We start from the raw sequence: 23,946 nt of genomic DNA, 5'->3' as shown, positions 1-23,946 counted from the left end.
CCAGATAGAGAAAAGAGAGCTGGCCATTAACTCCATTTTGTATTGTTGTTGTTGTTTAGTCCCTAAGTTATGTGTCCAACATTTTTGTGACCCTATGGACTGTATCACCCCTCCCTAGCCCACCGCCCCCCAGGCTCCTCTGTCCATGAGATTTCCTAGGCAAGAATAATTAAGTGAGTTGCTATTTCCTCCTCCAGGAGATCTTCCTGACCCAGGGATTGAACCAGATTTCCTGCGTCTCCTGTGTTAGCAGGCAGGTTCTTTACCACTGAGCTACCTAGGAAGCCCTAACCCCATTGTTTTGTAGAGTTCTAACATGTATTTCTAAAGCAAGGACATTTCAGTCAATTGTAGTCACCCCTAATTGCAATAGCACTCCCTTGAGCTAGATCAAAGGGTTGATGAAATGTCTTTTTTTGAGTTTCAATTATGCACTAGGAAGCACTTCTTAATTGCAGGCATCCTTTATGAATTAGCCTCGTTATATATTTTATTTGGAGATACTCTTACTGGACTCTCTAATCTGCAGTAATTTATTTATATACTAAAAGTACATTTATTTCTTATTTGTAAACGTTTGGAGATATTCGTTTGTTACAGAAAGTGCAGTTACAAATTGCAGTTTGTTTCATTTTTAGATTATTTTTCAAAAGCTATAATGCTGCTTAGGCTCTGGAAATAGCTAAATGCAATTACCTTAGCATTTTGTTTTCTTTTCAAACAGTCATTTTGTCTGCTTCTTCAAATGCTTCCCTTTATCTTTAACAGGTTGATTTAGTGAATATCGGAAGCTCTGACATAGTAGATGGAAATCATAAATTGACTCTTGGCTTGATTTGGAATATAATCCTCCACTGGCAGGTAAGAATCCTGATGATTTTTTTTTTTTTTTGGAGGGGGAGTACGTGGAATGGGAGGTAACACATTGCTGATCCTTCCTTTAATTTTTGCTCTTGACCTGCAAAACAAATGTGTATCTCTAACAATGGAAAGCCCATCTCCATAGTGCTTCACTTTAAATTGGGATGATTGTCATTTGCATTGTGAAGTATCAGCAGATTATAAAACAGGTTCTAGCACGTTTGCAGGAGTATTTTTCTAAATTTTATTTCACTGGGTACAAATGAGGCAAAATAATCTGTTAATATGTTAATAAAACTATTTTCAAAAACATGTGTCTTCTGTAACAGTAAATCTACATGGTTTTGTAAGAAGAGAAGTATTTTTTTTTTCTGTTAATCACTATCAAATCAATAAGACTTTGTGAATCGTGTGTATTCTCAATGTAAACTAATGCCAATAAGAGATTACTGGGATATGGTGATCTGTATATCTGTTATATACACAAACTCACTTCATAGTTTGATTTGGAAACTGTATTGTTTTTCCAGAACCACCTCAGCAAGGGTCTTCTTTTTAAAAATATTTTATTTTTAATTGGAGGATAATTGCTTTACAATATTGTGATGGTTTCTGCCATACACTAACATTAATCAGCCATAGGTATACCTATCTCCCCCACCTCCCTCCCCATCCCACACCTGTAGGTTGGGTCACCAAAACAGATCACAAGTCATTTGGTTTGGTGAAGATTATGTAATATTTTATTCAGACTGATATGAGCTTAAGTTTTAACTTCTCCATTTACCATCTTAGTGACATTGAATATAATGTTATCCATTTCTGGACCAAAATTCCCTTACTATCAAAAGTTAAAAAAAATAATGACCATATATATTTCTTATCAGAATTAAATGAAAGAATTCCATAAAGCACTCAGTACAGAGTAGCATTTTCATGAGAGGCATATCTTGCCAATAATGCTTTATTTCCCACTCATATTTTTAAAAATGGAGGATAATTGAGATGCTGGCTCTTTTCAGTAGTAGAGATTTTTTTTAATATAAAACAGCTTTTTTTAGATCAAAGGTATATATCATAAATGTACCTGTTCTATGTGTAAAATTCAAAGTATACCAAGTTGGTTTAGTTGTATTGCCCAGTGCTTCTCAAACTATTTTGACCCAATCTGTCAAAAATTTTAGAATAGTTACAGAATAGTACAGTCATCACAACAATCTAATTTTGGCACACTTACACAATTCTGAAAATAAATCTCATGTCCATGTTACCATCACTCCTCTTTCCCACCCCAACCCTAGGAACCATTCATCTATTTTCTGTCTCTGTATGTGTGCCTTTTTGGATATTTCATACCCAATGCACTCATACAATACATATTCTTTTATATCTGGCTTCTTTCACTGAATATAATCTTTGAGGCCCATTCCTATTGTAGCAGGTACCACTACTTCCTTTAGTAAGGTTGACTTTCATCTTGAATTGTAGATTGGTCCTGCTCAGAGTCAGGCAGCATGTAGACCAGAGGTATACCTATTCAACTCAGCACCCATGTTGTTCTCCCAATTGACTCACATATCTTTTTATTCTCAACACTCTGAACTGGCTTAGTCCTATTTTATAGCAATATGGAGAGAGAGAGAGAGAACAAGCATAGCAGCTCACAGCAGAGAGTGGCTCAAAAGAGCCCAAGGTTCCCAATTCAGGGCCTTTTTCATATAGTGATGGTATCAGATAGAACCAGCAAGGCAGCATAGGATCCTCCACCAAACTGGTTTCCTTCTGTTGCTCAGTACTTCTCAAACTAGCTTGAGGAAGGAACCATCTCGCGTGACGCCCCCAACCCCGCTTTTCCACTATATGTAAATTACAATGAAATTTCAGCATTATGAAAATGAAATAAAAAGACACAGGGAACCCAAGCTTCTTTTTTATCACCAAACTCACAGACATAAATAGGACTCTAAAATTGCTACAGATGTTTCTAATAGACTATCAACAGTTGTTTTTATCTTATAGCCCTTTTATCTTATAACAAATTGTTCATGTTGTAGCCACGCATTCCAGGAAACAAACTCACTCAGAAGGACAATGCAGATAGTGGGGTGCAGTTTATTACACTGGCGGGCCCAAGGCAGAGTCTCCTCTTAGCCAAGGACCCCGACCGGTTTTTGTGAAAACCTTATATACCCTAAGTGTATAAGGTTCCCTGAAACTAGTCTGAACAAAGGAAAAAGAAAGAGACAATCAAAATTAATCCACCATCATATGCCTTAAGCCTAGGTAGTTAACAGTGGACAGTTATCAATAGGCCTGTGGTCACACCCCAATAAGCATAATAGAATGTATGAATCTATTCAGTTACACAGATAATTAGGGTATTCTTTTAGGCTTCAGACAGCCCTGGGGCTCTTCCTTCTGGGGGCCTGGTTTTCCATTTGGTCTGTAGTTTCCATAGATACTGGGCATATAGCTCAAAGTCCATAGTCCGGCCCAAGATGGAGTCCTGCTTTCAAGTCCTGCTTTTCCTGTTCTGTTTCCTCCTTCATTCATGGAGAGACCCCAGAGTGCAGAAAATACTTTGAGTTGCACAAATGGTGGGCATGACAAAGCCAGCAGGAGGACTTATGCTTGCTCAGAGCCCCCGAAGGCTATTTTAATTGTATGCCTCACTCAAACTGTGTCTCATAGTATCTCATCCTTTCTTATTTCCTCAAAAGCCTTTCCAATTTTATCTCAACTCACTGCAGAATAGTTTCAAAACCGTCCTGTCTGATCTTTTCTTTGTTTGCTTGTGAGTGTGCTCATTTTTATTTTATTTTGTTTTTAAATTATCACGGGAAAGGACTTTCACATGAGCAGTAGAGAAGGAATGCTTTTACAGTCTTTCCTGGTCTGAGACTTCTCTTACAGTCTTCTTTTTTTCCCTGTATGTCTTTGCATCACCATTTCCATTTGATTGCAAGGATGTAGACTCTTCCCAGCCTCTACCTCCTTCCCTCTCTTCTATCACACTGTCCTGGTCTCTAAAACTTCTAAAACACTGTTTATGAGTTACCCCCACTCAGTACTCCTCATAATAACCCAGTGAATCACAAAAGATATTTTTACCAAGAGTGCGTATTTGCTTTCCTGTTAAATAGTCAAAGAAGCCCTTGAATCTCAGTCAAGATTAAAGGACATTCTGGACAACCTAATACACTTTCCAGGCCTATCAGGTTAAGAAGGACATGAAGTGATGGAAAGATGTTAATCTTTGGTTCCAGTGTTACATACTTTGCTATTACTCGTACCATGGTGGCCTCTCTGAACTTGCAGAAACTCTGGAATGTCCATCCCATTTCCTCTATCACTGGATTTCCAATTTCTACTTAAATGAAATCATTAGCCAGAAAAATAATGACTGTATTGAGGAGCAAGCAACTTTGAGCAAAATTGTTAAGTAGAAAGTATGTGTTAGGTGTCCCTTTCTTACATCTTTTAAAAGTACAAACCATCTTTTTTTTGTGGAAGGAGGGGGTTTCAACTCAGTTCTGGGAACCAGCTGGAGATAAAAACACATCCTGCTAATGAAGGCAAATCCGGTCCCTGTACCCAGACACAGAATTAATTCTCAGAGACAGAGCTTTGGCTAAAGTAGAAAAGAATAGCTTAATTGCTTTGCCAGGCAAAGGGGGCCACAGGGGGATTATGCCATCAAAACTGTCACCATACCTAGGGGAGTGGTTCATAGTGAGGAGTTTTATAGTAAAGGTTCAAAGGAAAGAGTGTGATCAGGTCATGGATTTTCTTCTGGTTGGTCGGAGGGAAGGTACGTGGGAATCAGCATCATCAACCTTCTGGTTCCAGCCAGTCTGGGGTCTACAGTGCTTGTGGGCAATTTCCAATTATTACCTGTTAATTTCTTCCACCTGGTAGGGGTTTCAGTCTCTGCAAAACAGTTCAAAGGTATTGTTATATGTATCCCTTGAGGGAAAACTAGGACCTTGCTCCCAAGGCTGCACTATTGTTTTCTTGACTGCTCCTCCCTGTCTCTGTATCCCCTTATTTCCCTAATTAGCAACCGTTTGAACCTGCTGATTGGAACTCAGGGAAGGTCTTGGAGGCTGCTGCTGCTAAGTCACTTCAGTTGTGTCTGACTCTGTGTGACCCCATAGACGGCAGCCCACCAGGTTCCCCCATCCCTGGGATTCTCCAGGCAAGAACACTGGAGTGGGTTGCCATTGCCTTCTCCAGTGCATGAAAGTGAAAGTGAAGTTGCTCAGTTGTGTCCGACTCTTAGTGACCCCGTGGACTGCAGCCTACCAGGCTCCTCCATCCATGGGATTTTCCAGGCAAGGGTACTGGATTGGGTTGCCATTGCTTTCTCCGTTTGGAGGCTGAAGGAAGCCTATTTCCTGTAATTAAGAAATGGGGGACACAGGACGGCTTTTATTTCCAAGAGTCCCACAGGGTTCTTGCTCAGTATCAGGTTGAGCCACTAAATTGAGCTGGTATCAGGTCGGCCCCCACCTTTGCTGGCTGCCTACAAAGAAATACCCAGTTGTAGGGATCCTGCACACTGGAATGTTTGTATTATCTTATATGGGTCAGAGAAAGATGGATTTTGTGCTGCTGAAAGCCCTTTCTGTAACTTCCTGCCTACCTAGTGCCTTCTGGGCAAAACAGGCCATAATCCAGTCTTCTGCAGGCCTTTCACACACTACCATCCATTCTTTGTCTTAAGAGAAAACTACTCCTTCCTCTCTGCAGTCATGCCCCTCTGCTGTAACTCCTTTTAGTCACAGCATGGATTCTGGGACACAGACTCTGAGATTGCAGGCAGGATGTTAATGGATACACACCCAAGAGCCTTCTTGAACTCTGGAAAGCTGGGAGCTAGAATGAGTCTTCAGAGTTGTGCTTAGTGGGGCTGACATGGCTGAGTCTTTATACACTTTCCCTTTATCAGTTGATAGGTGGGCTGTCCTAGGAGGGTTGTGACCTTAGGTGACATGCCTCAGAAACTCAAGTAGTTCCTGAGGGGACTCAGGGGTAACTTCTGCTCATGACAGTTGGAGAAACAAGCCCCTTCCTTAAAGGAGAATCCTGGTAGTATGTCTCCACGTCTATCCCACCTTCTTTGCCCCATTAACTCCTGGTCATTTTTTTTAAAATGAGTGCTCAAAGACGTTTCTTCTTTTTTCCTTTTAAAAATAGCTGTATACACCCCCCCCCACACACACACACACAGTTATTTAAACTATAAATAACTCTCGGGGCAATGAGCTCTGAGGGTGGGGGACTTTTTTTTTTTTTTTTTGCTTCAAAACTTACCTTAGGAGCAGCTCAGTGTCTCACTGACTGTGTGTGTGCGCTTAGCCGCTCAGTCATATCTGACACTTTGTGACTGCGTGGACTGGGGCCCACTAGGTTCCTCTGTCCATGGGATTATCCCTGCAAGTATACTGGAGTGGGTTGCCATTTCTTCCTCCAGGGGATCTTGCCAATCCAAGGATCGAACCGCATTTCCTGCATTACAGGCAGATTCTTTACCCACTGAACCACCAGGGAAACCTTGTCTGACTGAGGTTGATCCTTAATATGTTGTAGCCACACGTCGCGGAAAACTAACTCACTCAGAAGGACAATGCGGATAGTGGAGTGCAGTTTATTACACCAGCAGGCCCAAGGCAGAGTCTCCTCTTAGACAAGGACCTTATATACCCTAAGCATATATGTTCAAACCCACTTCCCCAAAATTCCCTGAAACTAGTCTGAACAAAGGAAAAACAAAGATACAATCAAAGTTAACCCGTGATTCATAAGCCTTAAGCCTAGGTAATTAACAGTGGACAATTATCAGTAGGCTTGTGGTCATACCCCAATAAGCATAATAGAATATATGATTCTATTCGGTTACACAGATAATTAGGGTTTAGGGTATTCTTGCAGGAGATGGAAAGCCCTGGGGCTCTTCCTTCTGGGGGCCTGGTTTTCCAGTTGGTATGTGGTTTCCATAGATACTGGGCATATAGCTCAAAGTCCACAGTCCATCCCAAGATGGAGTCCTGCTTTTAAGATAGAGCCTGTTCTGCTTCCTACTTAAAATACAGATTTCTTGGGAACTGTCTTTTATGTAGGAATATAAGAAAATGGCAACCCACTCCAGTACTCTTGCCTGGAAAATCCCATGGACGGAGGAGCCTGGTACGCTGCAGCCGATGGGGTCACTGAGGGTCGGACACGACTGAGCGACTTCACTTTCACTTTTCACTTTCATGCAGTGGAGAAGGCAATGGCAACCCACTCCAGTGTTCTTGCCTGGAGAATCCCAGGGACAGGGGAGCCTGGTGGGCTGCCGTCTATGGGGTCGCACAGAGTTGGACACGACTGAAGCGACACAGCAGCAGCAGCATAAGAACTGTTACCTCACATTGCCCTTCATAATTCTTTTTTCTCAGCAACATTTGCACCCAGGTAGAAGCAACAGCAATGAGGCTGAGGCTGATAAGCTGAATTAGTGACATAACGATGCTAACGGAGCTTTGGATTGAATACTCTGTCGTCCTTTAACATTATGTGCATAGAGGGCAGTCTGGCCAAGGATTTCACAAATGAATCCCATTCATCATGGGAGGGCTGCCTGATCAGTGCGAATCCATCACAGCTCCTGAGCCAGTATATGCTATCCCGACCCTGGTTCAGCACAGGATTCATCCAACGGTCTCTGTACATGGAGGCTGCGTATTTTATAACTTGAAAATATGATGAGGAAAATGACATATCTTACATAACTATTTGACCTATTTATTCACTAAGTAACTGGCTAAATAAGCAGGTCAGGAAGGAATTAAGAAAACTGGATAATCCACCCCTACATAATAGATTTAGCTATCAAGGGATGGTGACAAACGTATGTAGAGATTTCACATCTTCACATCGTTACCACATTTACAAAACATCATCTTAAATCCTTTTCAAGTATTTTAAAGTTCGATTTAATAGTCTATCCTAAAATTTGCTTTGAATCTTTCATAAAAGGATGACTAACACTGGAGATGTTAAAATATGTATTTTCCCCAAAGGCATTTGTTAACTTCTGCATGGATGAAGAAGCAAAATAAAATGTCATATTTAGAATACACAATAAATATTCATCACCTGATCAAATGTTGGTAGTCTATGGACCTTACACTTGCTGAAAGGGAAGCCCTTGGTGGTAAAACAAATCACATTTACTTATACGCTTCCTTTAAGTATGTGATAAGGGGCCTGGCTTATATTAAAGAAGTAGCCTGGTAATTATTCCTTTAACAGAATATGTAGGTGGTCTGTCCCATAATGAGGTGTCAACTGCATCCTGGAAACCTAGAAAATGGATTTCTGCGTCAGCTGAGTTAGAAGAATGACAGTTGGAAATACAATCAGCTGCCGAATGGCATTTGCACCTGCACAGAGCCAAGGAGAGAATCAAATGGGCAGAAACCAATTCATAAAAAGAAAACCAAATCTGGTCTTTTTCTCCTTCTCCTGCAGTTTTGGTTTCTGCTCCCTTTCAGGGAGCCGGGTGGGAGGGGCCCAGCCAATGCCACCACATGACCTCCGCCCCCCTCTCAGGACCCAGGGGTCCTGCGCACCTGCTGGCGCACTCCCAGCCTCCTTCCCTTCCCTGCTTGCTCGGAGGCTGCCTTCTGGTGGCAGAGTCGCTTCTCTCCTGCAGCCTCTGCCTTCCTCACCACGCTCTTGCTGGGGTCCCTGCCAGCCCTCGATTTTGTCCTCGCTGCTGCCAGGCTGATGAACAAGTGGCAGGGCTGCTGCAGGCCCCTGTTGGACTTCCTAGGAGACGTTACAGCAGCCCTCATCTCCTTCACCATCTCCATCACGCCTGTTTCGAAATAACTGGGACAGGCCCCGGCGTTGGGTTTTCTTGGCCATCATGCTGTTTGCTCTTGACTTCAACCTTATCTTTTGCAACATGGCCGAATTTCTTAAACCAGGGGACGCTGCAGAGATGACCACAGCCGACAAGGCAGAAGTAGAGAATTCTGACGGTGACTCTGGAGGTGGTCTGGGAACTGTGTGTTGGGAAGGAGGCTATGACTTCTCAGAGGATCAGCGGCAGTTGCTGATGGAGCCAGCCTCCTGACCACCCGGCCGTGGGGGGGAGGGGGGTGGTAGCAGGGCGGGTGGTGGCAGGTGTTCCTGAGCCCAGCACACAAGACTGTATCCTTTGACTTAGCACCATCTAACTTCTCTGCGCGTGTGAGCATCTTGAGTGTTCGACCACGTCTGTTTCATTGACCTGAAGCCCTTTCACTTCCCTGTCCAAAACAAGCACAAAGGGACTCCTTACCCACCCTTCGTGGGAAGGATTTCATGCTGCCAGCAGAGGGGCAAATAAGGCAGAAACCAACCCAGGGCCAACCTGTTGGGCCCCAGTCATTTTTGTCTGAAGTTGGTGCTCTGGTTCATGCCAGACACTTTGTTGAGAATGATCTTTCAAGATTATTTTGTTCAAGGAGCACCAGCTCCCTGTGCATTCTCGAGGCAGGGAGGAAACTGACCTTTGTCCTGTCTTCTAGGAGTGGGTGAATCTGGGTGCCCATAACTGGCCAAGCCTTCATCATGGGAGGGTTTCCTGATCAGTGTAAATCCATCACCACTGCTGAGCTAGTTAGGTTTAAGTTTGTGTGCTTCTTATTCATACATTTTCTTATGAAAATTTCTTTCCACACGTAGGTCAAAAATGTAATGAAAAATATCATGGCTGGATTGCAACAAACCAACAGTGAGAAGATACTCCTGAGCTGGGTCCGACAATCAACTCGTAATTATCCACAGGTTAATGTCATTAACTTCACCACCAGCTGGTCTGATGGTTTGGCTTTGAATGCGCTCATCCACAGTCATAGGTAAGGAGATTTCTGAGACACTGAATAATTTTTTGTAAGTATTAATTTAGAGACTGATATATTTTTGTCCAGGCTGGTTCCAGGTCATTTTCCACAATGCAATGTAATTTTATGTTGACCATATTGATCTATCCATCCATTGGGATCCTCTGAATAAGAATATTCTGGTTTTTAAGTGATATATCACTTAGTTGTCGAAATATTAAAACTATCAGAGCATGTATGTGATTATGATGGGGGAGGGGATCAGCACCTTTGAAATTGAGACTGCCAGAAAATCAAGGTTACATTCTAACTTTGCCAAGAATAGAGTTGCTCTTTCTGTACAAATAACGTGTTAATATGAGAGTCAACTCTAGCATTAAAAATAGTTGCAGATCTTATGTGAGTGGCTATAGAATAATCAATTACCATCATCAGATTAATAATGTGAAAAAGTAACATTTCTCCTGTCAGATACACACTTAGATAGCAAAAACTATAAGGCTGTGCATGCGTGTGTGTGTGTGTGTGTATGTAGATATAATATATATGTATATATATAAAATATACATTCGGGGGTTAGAAAAGGTTCTGAGCATCTTAGCAACCAAGGCAAAGAGCAGACCACAATTAATTCTGTGACTCAGGGCTCAGAATAACAAAAGAAACAACTGCTTTGTAACAGCAAAGCAATTCCTGTAAAGCATCAGAGAGAGTTGTTCTGTCGGTCTTATAAGAGGAACTCAGTGTGACATAGTGAACCAAATGTCCTTAACTGTATTCACATTATTATATTTTCTAAGATAGCAAAATAGTTGTTTGCTTTTTCTTGTATAAAGGAGATCAGTAAGTGAATTAATAACAGTTCAAGAAAAAGCAAAACAACACGGTAAATATATGCATTATATATAATGAATGCATTAATATACATTCTATGTATAATACATTATCTGTAAGGAACATCTGCTTTGGTTTTCTTATTCCCCATTTCTTTTCCCCAGCCCAATCCCCAGGGTCAAATGCTTGCCTTATTAACTGTGTTTGAAATGCCACTGGTCTGCATCTTCCCTGATTTTCAATGCAGTTTATCTTTTCTCACTTTGATCTTACTCTTCTCGACGGGTCTACTCTACCATTTTCCTGTGCCAATCTTGCTTCTAGAAATGTCCAGAATATAAATTTTCTTTCTGGTTTACTAATCCGGGAGCAAACACTCTCTAAATAAGCATCTTTGTCAGGTGTCTTGCTCCAGCTGGGTTTAATTAACCCCATCCAGACTGAGTTTCCAGGTGAATGACTCAGCAACCTGATTTTGGAAAGAAGGCAGGCTCACTCTCAGTTGGCATGTTAAACAACGTTAAAACATTGTTTTCCCCAACATGTGACAAGAAGGAAAATATTCCACAGCCTCAGTAAAGCCAGATGAGAGGGGATAGAGACGTTCATTCTGCATTATAAGGCAGTATTCATTTATGCAGCCACATGCATCACGGTAAGGGCCAGAACATATTGATCTTGCTGTTCATGTACATATTTGCAGATGAACAGAAATATTGAGGATCAGGTTATGTGGTCCTTGTTGGCTTGTTAACATTTCCTTTTCAAGTGGACCACTTCAGTCCTGCCAGCATGTTCACAGACTACATTTGTTAATATTTTATTTCATGATTTCTGAAAATAGTTCTAAGTAATGCAGTAAACATATCTAGGTTTCCCTCCCTGTCCCTGACCTACTCTTTGCCTCTCCAAATATCTCCATTGATATATTCTTCTATCATATTGAATGAATCATCAGTAACTCCTTTTTTATACATAACATGGTTACTTCTCAAAAGGTTTCTCAAAGTTGCTAATACTCTTTCATGAATCATCTTTGTCTTCTTTTTGTCTCTGACAGATGTTCATATTATTTATCTAAAGAGAAAGAAAATGGTTGAACTTTTTGCTCCAGGATGGTTGTCATTGGAACACAGGAATGTCATGAGGTGTCCTGATTTCAATAATTGAGAGATTATGTAGAACAAAGGCATGAACTTGATAAAGAGCATAGGAATTGACAAAGAGCCTTGCCAAAGATCAGGCTGTTAGTGGTTTTAATTTTCTTTAAGGCTAAATTTTCTCTTAATATGTAAGGAATTAAAAGTATTAAATTAAAAGACAGAGTTCACTAAAGTGCAGTTAAAAGAAAGCCAGATTCTACTTTGTGGGAAAAACAACCAAATGATAATTAACTCAGCTGGTAAAGAATCCATATGCAATACAAGAGAGCCCAGTTTGATTCCTGGGTTGGGAAGATCCACTGGAGAAAGGATAGGCTACCCACTCCATTATTCTTGGGCTTCCTTGGTGGCTCTGGTAAAGAATCTGCCTGCAATGCTGATGACCTGGGTTTGATCCCCCAAAATGTTGGGAAGATCCCCTGGAGAAGGGAACAGCTACCCACTCCAGTATTCTTGCCTGGAGAATTCCATGGACAGAGGAGCCTAACAGGCTACAGTCCATGGGGTCTCAAATAGACACAACTGAGCGACTTTCACAAGATATAAGACATGCTCAAACTATGCAAATAAATTGCACTAAGTATACAGTTGCAATAAAATTTTCTTTCTAATTTCTTAATTTATTCCCATAGAAGTAACATAGCGCATGATTTAAAAACAGTTAGACATTAGAGAGGGAGGAAAAGGACAGAAAGAAATAAAATATATCTTCCTGACCCCAGTCCTACTCCATCACACTCTACTTGCTAGTGGTTACTGTTGGCAACTTCTATTATTCTCTCTGATGGTTTTCATAATTATAAATATTTTATTTCTTGATTAATTCATTTCTGACAGTAGGTGGATTTATTCCTTAATGTGAAGCCCGCACATCTTATATCTCACCCCCATCTATTTCTTGATTTCATTACTATGTTATAATCATTTTATTCTTACAGTTGTTGCCTGTGTGAGTTTAAATGCCAGTTGTATACCTATTTTTATCAAGTTTAGACAAGGTCTGTTCACCTGAAAAGAAGGATGAGGAAATTATCATCCTTATACATACTTCCTCTTCTTCTCTTCCACCTTCTATTCTATTATTATATTAGTATTCTTGCATCAACAGTTTTATAAATTTGTATCTGTTCTATAAGTTTGGGCTTGAATCTATAAATTGAAAATGTTTTCCTGTTATTTTATAAATATAATTAAGCTTAAAACAAAGTAATAGAAGTTAGTGTTTTGAAGCAATTATTACTGTGTAGGCACTGTTCTCTGGACAATGGCCCATCTGTCTCTCATGACTTACATACTATCGTTGTCCCCATTTCACAAATTGGGAAACTGAGGCACAGAGAGGTTATGTGATTTATCTAAGACCATTTGACTGTCACCCAAAATAGAAAGATAAAAGGAGGCAATCTCAAACGATCAGAAATTGAGTTTATTCAGGAATAACAGAGGAATTGCAATTTGGGAAACTTGCTATAGTGAGATACAGGTGAGTCTTTTGGGAGTTTGGGGCAGACTGTGTGTATGGGCAAGGATCGCAAAGAGGGAACAGTTCAGCTGGAGTGCAGGTAGTAAGTTCATTGCCTTAAGGAAGGGAAAAGATTCTGAGTGGATATTCATTGGTTGGGAGATAAGGCTTGATTTCTGTAAAACAGGCATTTATAGAAAACTAGGCTCTCAGTTCTAACATTACATTCTTCTTAAGGCACGTGTGTGGAATTCTCCATTTTGTATCCTCTGGTTCCACTTTTGATTGAAATATTTTCACAGTTAATATGTGGTAGAGCCCAGATTGTGGATTCATAGAGAACTCTACTAGGCTATGCTGTCTCATTCAGTATGTCAGTTTTCTCAGAAGACTGGCGATCCTTGATTGCACATTCTTATTTATGAGTTACAGTCTAGGTTAGCACGGGATAGTATATGGCTTTCCTCTTCAGTTGGTTAGTTTTACAATTCTTTATGCACTTGAAAATCACAGTTATTTAAAGTGTTAATAAATGGCGTATTTTAATGATATAAAACATTTTGTTAGATTGATTTTAGTGCCAGAAGAGACCTCAAAGACCATTTGGAACATCATTACCTTCTTTTTGAAATGAAAACACTGAAGCTCAAATAGATTATATGGCTCAGATAACTCCTCATCCAGGTGATGAGTTACTGGCTAGGGAGAAATGGGGAGAAGATGAAGGGAAAAGGGCTTAAATGTGGAAGCAATCTTTTTTTAAAAATCATATTCATTTAACCGTGTTTACTGTGCTGTAGATGAGAAACTAGTTTCCCACACTCTCCCACCTATATTCTTTTCCACTTCCCTTGCTGAGAGATGGAGAAATGAAGATGGGGCAGAGGTTGCATAGTGAAGTTAAAACTTTCTCCAAATAGTCTAGAATTTAATTTTTTTTTCATACAGTCACACGACTAGAGACAGCTGTGTGTGTGTGTGTGTGTGTGTGTGTGTGTGTGTGTGTGTGTGTGTGTACATTTTAGGTTCTAAGAGGTTGTTGGTCATTTTAGGTAATCTGGAGTGTACAGAGGAGACTATATTTACTAAGAAGTACACAAAAGCCTGGTAAATTAAACAGGATAGGAGCAAGTAGAGAAAAAAAGAGTCACAGGAGAAATAAAGTTGTATGTTTATTTTGAATTCTGCTTTTAGAAAAATAGCAGCTAAGCCTTTCCTTGTAGCATCCTCTCGGCATCACCAACTCGATATACATGAGTCTGGTTAAACTCCAGGAGTTGGTGATGGACAGGGAGTTGTGATTCATGGGGTCGCAAAGAGTTGGGCACGAATGAGCGACTGAGCGACTGAAGTGAACTGAAAGAGGAATAGGAAATGATTCCATGTATGCTTGTTTTGGGGGCAGGCAATTTTATATGGATGAAGGGCAGGGAAGAACTCATCAACATGACTGTTGAGTAAAGACCCAAAGGAAGTGGAGGAATGAGCCATGTCAGTGTCTAGGGGAATAGAATTCCAGGCATAGGAAACAGCAAGTGCATATGCAGGAAATGACCTAGCCTGTCTGAGGAACATGAGGAAGGAGGCAAGAAATAAAATCAGAGAGTTAATGGGGAGCTAGATCATGTAGGGTCTTGTAGGTCACAGTTAAATCAATGAAGTTTACTTCCCCGATAGGAGGGATTTGAGAAGGTTATAATGAAACATTTTACCAGATCACTGCAACAACTCTGCTGAGAACAGATTAACAAGGGTGAGGGTGGGAAGAGGGAAGCAGTTAGAAAGCTAATGGAGTGATCTGTGCAGGCTACGAGGGGGGTTTGGATTACCGTAGTAGCAGTGAGGATAGTGTGAAGTGGCCAAATGCTGGATATATTTCCAACTAAGTGTTCTGTGAGGGTGAAAGAGTCATCAAAGATGACCCCAAGTTTCTCTTGAGCATCACAAGTTTGACCTTGTTATTGATTGTTGAGGAAGGAAGAACTGTAAGACAAGTAGGTGAGGTGGGGTATTGTGATGGGGATGAATATTAGGTTACTTTTGAACACTTGAGTCTTGCCATGACTCTCAGTAGAGATACTGAGTAAGCAGATGGATCTAGAGTCTGAAGTTCAGGCAAGAGATCTGGGCAGGGCTTATAGAATTAGAAAAGTAAAGTCGCTCAGTCATGCCAACTCTTTGTGACCCCATGGACAGTAGTCTGCACCAAGCTCCTCCGTCCATGAGATTTTCAAGGCAAGAGTACTGGAGTAGGTTGCCATTTCCTTCTCCAGGGAAGATACCAACAAATGGCTGGTCTTTAAATCCATGAGATTGGATGAGATGAACACATTTTTGTTGCTTGGATAAGATAGAATCAATTCTACTTTGTTTTCTTCTGGATCTTCTATTATAATTGTGCCTGGTTTGAATGAGAACTGTCATTGAAGAGTACTGAAGAGTAACACTCACCTCTTAAGGAATGTGGGTATGGGTTGTCTGTCAGTCAAAAATCAAAATTGAAGTGAATCTCATGAAACATTTTCAATCAGTTTATATTTGTCTTTATATTTGTATGTGTTTCAGGCCAGACCTGTTTGATTGGAATAGTGTGGTTGGCCAGCAGTCAGCCACACAACGACTGGAACATGCATTCAACATTGCCAAGTATCAGTTAGGCATAGAGAAACTACTGGATCCTGAAGGTTGGTACATTTCTAAACTGCTACTGTTTTTAGCGCAGTTTAAAGTTTATCATCTCAGACTTCACATTTTCAGAAACTAAGCACAAACTAGAAACTGTACATTGTGTTTTTCTGTATTCCAGGTGTATTTAAAATGTTCTGCCTTCCTGAAATGTGTTATGAATCGTCACATATGATCTTAGTTCTCAAATTCCAGTATCTGAAACTAAAATATAAAACTTTAGAAAAAGACAGAAGCCTTTAGAAAGTGTATGCTTCACAGATGAAGTATACTATGTTTAGAGTACACTCATTCCAAATAATTATAAAAAAGTTCCTGTTTTGCTTTTTCTACCAAGAGATTTGATACACTAATTGGCTGTAATTAATTAGCTACTCGGTACTTTCATTCATATACTGTATAAAAGGCAATATGATTTACTGTTTAAATCAGGGAATCTTTTCCTGGTGCTGATTCTGTTGTAAATGGTCACTGTGGGGAAGTCCTCCATTGAATAGTTATTTGTTTTCTGCTTCTTTAGTTGATGGGGAGCACTATATTCATGGGGTCTTCCCTATAGCTCAAACAGTAAAGAATCTGCCTGCAATGCAGGAGACCCAGGTTCGATCCCTGGGTCAGGAAGATCCTCTGGAAAAGGGAATGGCAGTCCACTTCAGTATTCCTCCCTGGAGAATCCCATGGACAGAGGAGCCTGGCAGGTTACAGTCCATGGGATTGCAAAGAGTTGGACATGACTGAGCAACTAATACTACTACTACTGTATTTTTATAATATTACACTTAAATAAATTCCATCCGTATGTTTGGTGCTACATAGTCATATCTATAAACACGTGGATTAGAGGGATAATAATTCCTGACCTCTGCTTTTCTTCTAGCCTATGAAGCACTTTTTAATCTGCCAGCTTCTTTGAAATTGCAAGCTATATTCTCTTTACTGAGGCTTTACCACACTCTAAACCCAGAAGTTGGAGAAGCTGTATCAGTGGGATTGATTATCTGTGATATATTAATAATTCAAGATGATATTTGAATAGGGTTATATAATTCTTCTGTCTTGGGAATATTGAATCAATCCCCAATCAGGAGATCCTTGAGTGGTGATCATGGGTCCCATCAGGAAAAGTTCCAAAATAACTCAGAGGATAGCTTTTCACTGGTGAATTTATCATCAACCAGAATCTATTACTTAGTGTCACAGACCCAGAAACCTGATTGCCTTATCTTATTCATAGCAGACCTATATATTGATGGGTTTTATTCATGGCAGACCCATAGTGGTGGGGGAGTTAATTTTAAACAAAACAAGATTTTAAAAAATGACATAATCAAAATGGAAGCTCAAATATTATAAATGAGATATGTAACAATCACAAGAACCAGAATAATCATATCTAATTGACTCATGTATATGGACTTCGGAAGGGAAAATTATAGCAATGCAAATGTGTTTGTGAAGTTGGAATCAGATTATGTACACTAGAAATGTTTCCTCTCCTTTAGATAATACATACCTCTAACCTCTTCTTATTGCTTCAATAGATGGTCAGTGTCCTTCCACTCTTGGTTTAGCTCTAAGGGAGAAATTGTATCAATCGTATTTCCTTGTCTTGCAAGATGGGGGAGGGTTACCTCACTATTAACTCCTAGTACCAATATATGTGTTTTTTCATACTACAGTGAGGTAGAGATGCAGATATAATGAAAATATAAACTCTAGTCCCTGAGAATGAGAGCTATAGTGTGTGAACCTGAAGGATAAGCCTGTTAATAGTGTTTGTTGTTGTTGTTGTTGTTGTTAAATCTGCATATGGTCGTTTCTTTTGTCTGAGATATATGCTCAAGTTATTCTTGTGTGTGCCCTCTCTTTTCATAAAATAGTAGGTTTAAAATAGATCTTTTCCTTGTTGAGTTATAAAATGGCTTTTGATCTCTAAGTCCTCCTTTGAATAGTGAAGTAAGCGGATCCAGAATAGACATCCACATCATAATCGGAAAGTAGATTGATATGCCTATAATCAGAAAAAGGCAGTTAAATAATGTATTTTATAGCATAAAAGAGCCTGATATGCCCAATTCCATATTCCTAAGTGGCAAATATGTGTGGAAATGCACATCATATAGGCTTGTAGGAACACCCTCAACACAGTGAAGAAATTACCCTCCAATTAAAAATAAATAAATTTAAAAACTGAGGGAAAAAATACCTCAAACCTGACAATTTGAAGTCAACCAAACACAGTATGAAATACAAGCTGATTAATAAATATCAAACCACTGGTTATAGTTTCATTTTGCCAATGAACTCTTGGATCTGAAAACTTTTGCTGTTTAGGACTCCCTTCCGAGTCAAAAAGCATTCCATTTCCTACAATGGTTTATTAAAGTTTTTTTTTAATGGATTTCAATAAGGTAAAGATTAAGTATAAATCTTAACATTTTTTAGCTATCTATCAGTTCCTGCCAGTGTGTTAGGGAAATAATCAAATGTGCGTTCAAAGACTTAAGTCTTAGATTGTAAGAGATACTATTCTGTCTTTGCAATTAACTAATTAGAAAATAAAAATCCTTATGATTTAGGTAATTTTTTCTTTTAATTATCATTGATATCATCTCTTGAAAATACACTGAGCTATAATTTTTAATGCATATTTGTGTATTTCCCTAACACACTGGCAGACTCATAGACTTCTTGCATGCCCTATGTAGTAATTACCTTTGAGAAGTTCATATTTTTATTTAACCACATATTGGTTTTTTAGCTTATACTTGATGATTTCGGCTATTCTTCAAAGCAATATTCTTTTCATATCTAATATGCCCCTTAGGAGGCTAATGAAACAATCAGCTTTACATTTGGGAAGATATTTATTATTGGGGGATTGAAGTTACATTTGGTTTAAAGAAATACCTACCCAAAAATGTCTTTAGAATTTTAAACATATGCTTTGTTGATTGGGTTGATTTACAAATTAAACAAGTCATTGAAATATAATTTGGAGCTTTTCATATATTGTGTATATCGACTTTGGTATGCTTCGTTTGACCTTAACTGTTGTTTTGAGGCCTGAGGTTTGGCTTTAAGTGGAATTGCCGTTTAAAATGAGTAGCAATAGACATTAGCATAACCAATTTCAAGAGCTGTTTCTGGTAGTTTAAATGTTAACATATGCAAAAATAAGTACTACTAAGGTAAAATTATTTAATACTTTATGCATCTTTATGCTCATAGATATAAAAGGTTTATCTCCTTCCAAACATATCCTATTGTGAGTCATTCGATTCACTTTCTCTAATGATTTCCCTATAAGACACACACAGTAGTGCTTTGTGGGTTTCATATGCATTGTTTGCTTCCCTGAGTTTCAAACAAATTGGTTTGTTTGCAGATCCGCACAATACTCTATGCATTAAGAGAATGCTTTGTCAGCTTTTCCTTGTGAATAGCAAAGTGAAGATGCTCTTAAAGAAATAAAAAAACAAAATCAGGGATAAAAATATGTGCCAGTTCTAGATGACTTTTGACTATAGTAAGTCATTTCCATCTGGGGTGTGCAAGATGATGCTCACATCATCCATGGTTTACCGGACTGACTTTAGAATGAAAAATGAATGACAAGAGTAAAATTTGAAGAACACTAGGGCTTTCAAGAAATATTTATGACCTCAAAATGACATTAACAAGCCAATTAGTTCAGTTTTAATCCACTTCATTTTCCCAGGTTGAGGATGGTGACATAGATTCTATTTTCTGCCTGGCTAATCTGTGCATCACTCTTGAGTTGCTTTTAGAGTCTACTTTTCCAAGAATTAGCTCTGCTTTTTGAAAGTTTTCTTCCTGAATGAATGGTCTCTGACTTCACTTGACCTGTATGAAGCTGATTAGTCTTCAGAAAGTAATCAAGAGAAGATATATAGCTTTTGTTGTAAAAGAAAGTCCTTAAGACTTCTTTTTAGGTGGTTTGAGCAAGTAGTGTGATTTTTTTTGTTTGTTTCTATCCTTGTTCCATTCATCACATTTTGGTACCATTAACTATAAGAATGCTAAAAAATAATTTACACTAAGCTAAAGTGGAAAGAGAAAACTAACTCAGATGGATCTTGTTAATGCAAATAACTTGAGCTTTTTATGGACAGGCACACTCATTTCATATCATTTAGATTGATTTTTTTTCTAGAACCCATTGTGGAATACCTTGGTTTTCAGAGAATGTAATGAGGTTGAAATAGACTGGTGTTCCTTATGTGTATAACGTTTCAACTAGAAGTTATTATTGTAAATATATGACACACTTTACTGCCAAACTCTCTGCAGTGCAAAATGTTCTTTTTCCCCATATATTAAAGTATTTTAATAGTACATATTGAATTAAAATGGCCATTGCCTTTTTGATGGCAAAGCAACAAAATATATATATTCTTTTGTATTGTTTTGTATTACTGATTAATATTGTTATCTCTGGCAGAGTGGTTTTAGAGATATTATAAATTGTAATTATCTAATAGGAAATCTGAAGTTTTTTGGATGACAGTTCTTAGTCTACCTATTTTGCTATGGAAAATAGAAAATATCATCCACTGCTTTTACAGATACGATAATAACAGAATGAAAGAAAGTGAAAGTGAAGTTACTCAGTTGTGTCCGACTCTTTGCGACCCCATGGACTGTAGCCCACCAGTCTCCTCAGTCCATGGAATTTTCCAGGCAAGAGTATTGGAGTGGGTTGCCATTTCCTTCTCCAGGGGATCTTCCCAATCCAGGGATCGAACCCAGATCTCCTGCACTGCAGACAGATGCTTTACCGTCTGAGCCACCAGGGAAGCCTATTATATCAACAGGAGACCAGTTTTTCCAGGGTTTATTTTTATTTATTTTTTTAATTTTTATTTTTACTTTATTTTGCTTTACAATACTGTATTTATTTTGCCATACATTGACATAAATCAGCCATGGGTGTACATGAGTTCCCAATCCTGAACCCTCCTCCCATCTCCCACCCCATATCATCTCTCTGGATCATCCCTGTGCCCCAGCCCCAAGCATCCTGTAAAGGAAGCATTAAAATTTGATCATTAGAGCTGAATTATATAATTTAATGGTATTAAGTAATAATAATGAAAATATTTTTTTAATTTTGAACTTCAGTAGATTGCAGTTGAAATGAGTAAATTAGAGATGGCATTATTGTATTGGCAAAGGAATGGGCAACACCAGATTTAGTGTTGGCATCTTATTTGCTTAATGTATATTCAGCACAATGTTTTAGTAAAGGAATTTGGGAAATATTGTGTTAAATAATTTAAATATACACTTTAATTAGCATTGATTAGAACAGAAACTAGCATTGACACATAATTAGAAAAACTGATGGCCAGTGTTGAAGTCCAGAGAAATGTCATTAACATATTTCTAGCCTGCATATCATTAGAGTAAGGGTACTTATTAGAATATCCCTGAGTATTTTTGGACTTTTTTATCTTGAACCTTCTTTTTTTACACTTCTGTTTTCTGTGGGCAGACACATTGCATAACTAGCTTTGACTGTCTATTGCCACTTTAATATAATCTAATGCATTTGAATTAATGATTACTTTAGCTGAGTATCTGGAGGCATCCTCAAATTTATCATTGCTACTATAGAAGAAAGATCTTTAAGGGGCAGGGAGGCAGTACTTTGTAATACATAGCAAAATAAATAGATGAAAACTTTGTATGTGGGTAAAAAGGTTACCAATAATAGTAAATAATTAGCATATAAATGAGGCTAAAGATACTGCATTAATATTGTGATAGAGAGATATATACTAACATTAAGATATTACTGTAGTGATCTGTTTCCTGATCAAGAACTTTCAAATTGCTTATTGCAACAGAAATTTAAAAAATGGTTATGTTACTATATAGCTTCCAGTAACCTGAAATGCTAACAAAGCATATGAGACAGAGAGAGAGGGAGAAGGGAAAAGAAAGAGAGAATGAATCTCATGTTTATTTTTGATATCCTATCATCTACCTTTATTCTCAGTTCAGGTAACCTAGCAAACGAATATTTTCAGGAGAGTTTGAACGAATCACTAATAAATTGAAGTGATTCTTGTTCTGTTGATCCATTTCAGTTGCTTGGATGGCAGAAATAATTGAATGCAACCATCCCAAATTCAACCATTTAGACAATAAGGAAACTTGCAAAATATTAAAAAGGCAGTGTGTGTACATGGACTGAATTTACCCTTTAAGTATTTTCTACTCATTTTTATGTTCTTTTTTAATTCATCACAATTTTGACCTTATGGAAAATGGTTAGCCAACTTATATATATTTTTAATCTCTGTTAGGAGTTTGTTAAAAGGAATATTATTCATTGTTAAACAGTGGGCTTCTCACATGGCTCAGTGGTAAAGACTCCGCCTGCCAATGCAGGAAACACAGGAGACCCAGGTTTGATCCCTGGGTCAGGAAGATCCACTGTAGAAGGAAATGGCAACCCTGTCCAGTATTGTTGCCTGGAAAATCTCATGAACAGAGGAGCCTGGTGTGCTACAATCCATGGGGTAGCGAAGAGTCGGACACAACTCAGTGACTGAACACACATTGAAGTAATATAGTTTCTTGCTAGGTTGTGGAACTTAAATAATTACATATAATCTAATCATGTGATTTAAGGTTTTCATCCTGGATGAGTGTCTTTACCAAATTTGTTCAGAAGTGTTTGAATATAATCCTTGTCTATGTTACCAAGAATCTCTTTTTAATTACTTTACCAGACTGGTTTTTACAACTAGTTTTTATTTAAGTAGGGGCTTCCCTGTTGGCTCAGCTGGTAAAGAATCTGCCTGCAATGCCAGAGATCTGGGTTCAATCCCTAGGTTGGGATGATACCCTGGAGAAGGGAATAGCTACCCACTCCAGCATTCTGGCCTGGAGAGTTCCATGGATGTATAGCCCATGGGGTTGCAAAGAGTTGGACATGAATGAATGGCTTTCACCTTATTTAAGTGGGGCAAACATAACATCCTGTGCCTATGCAGTCACAGTAAATAATATTGAATGACTGACAGGCCATCTATAAATTGTTTAAACAGTTGGAGAATATGTCCACCATGTTCCAGTGCTGAATGACATACAGTGGATATTTTGTGGATGGTGTCCCCAGGTATGTCATCGGAGAAGGCAATGGCACCCTACTCCAGTACTCTTGCCTGGAAAATCCCATGGACAGAGGAGCCTGGTGGGCTGCAGTCCATGAGGTCGCTAAGAGTCAGACACGACTGAGCAACTTCACTTTCACTTTTCACTTTCATGCAGTGGAGAGGGAAATGGCAACCCACTCCAGTGTTCTTGCCTAGAGAATCCCAGGGATGGGGGAGCCTGGTGGGCTGCCGTCTATGGGGTCGCACAGAGTCAGACACGACTGAAGTGACTTAGCAGCAGTAGCAGCAGGAGTCCATTAGTCTGTTAAGGAAACATATTTGAAACAAAATTTGTTGTTCCTTTGTTACTGATTTTAATAAGACATATCTAATAAATGAGATAGCAATTATAAGTAAAGGTTTTTTTGTAATTGTTATTTGTATTTCTTATTTATCATGGGACAATGTAGAGTTAATTAAAAAACATTTTAAATATTCAAATGATTATAGAAAATGATAATAAAATGGCATAAATAGTTTTGAAATTTATATGCAGTTTTAATAAAATCAGTGATGATGTTTGAAAGTAAAACATATGTTCCTTATAGTTGGGATATTTTTGTTCATTTCACAGTCTTCAAAATGGAGTTAGCTGTGTTTGATTAAAAAAATAGATGGTATCATAGAACTTTCAAATGAATACCTGAAAACCTAAAAGCTGAGTGCTAAGAAAAATAGGTATCAGGTTGACATATGTTTTCTGATTAAATCATATCTCTGTATAAAAATGCATGGGCCATTTAACAGCTGGAATATGAAATAAAAATGAAAATATATTAGTTGCAATGGTATTTGGATAAAATAGTAATGAACTAGAGTCTTGGTGGATGCCATTTAATTTTTATAAAAGGATAATTTAATTCTCATAAAAA

At 38.7% G+C, this 23,946-nt stretch overlaps 1 protein-coding gene across 9 annotated transcripts in view; it reads left to right on the top strand.

Moving 5' to 3' along the window:
* DMD (dystrophin) overlaps window positions 1-23,946 on the top strand; it is a 2,668,835-nt gene that overhangs the window by 866,858 nt on the left and 1,778,031 nt on the right. For all 9 annotated transcript variants that reach the window (XM_060407875.1, XM_060407877.1, XM_060407874.1 and 6 more), the window contains exons 5-7: window positions 769-861; window positions 9,583-9,755; window positions 15,765-15,883. In XM_060407875.1, coding sequence (XP_060263858.1) covers window positions 769-861; window positions 9,583-9,755; window positions 15,765-15,883 — 385 coding nt within the window. The remainder of the gene's footprint in view (window positions 1-768; window positions 862-9,582; window positions 9,756-15,764; window positions 15,884-23,946) is intronic.

Source organism: Ovis aries, chromosome X, assembly GCF_016772045.2.
Source record: "Ovis aries strain OAR_USU_Benz2616 breed Rambouillet chromosome X, ARS-UI_Ramb_v3.0, whole genome shotgun sequence".
NCBI classification, from domain to species: Eukaryota; Metazoa; Chordata; class Mammalia; order Artiodactyla; family Bovidae; genus Ovis; species Ovis aries.
The sequence above is the reverse complement of the archived record's forward strand: the minus strand, read 5'-3'. Positions and strand labels throughout refer to the sequence as shown.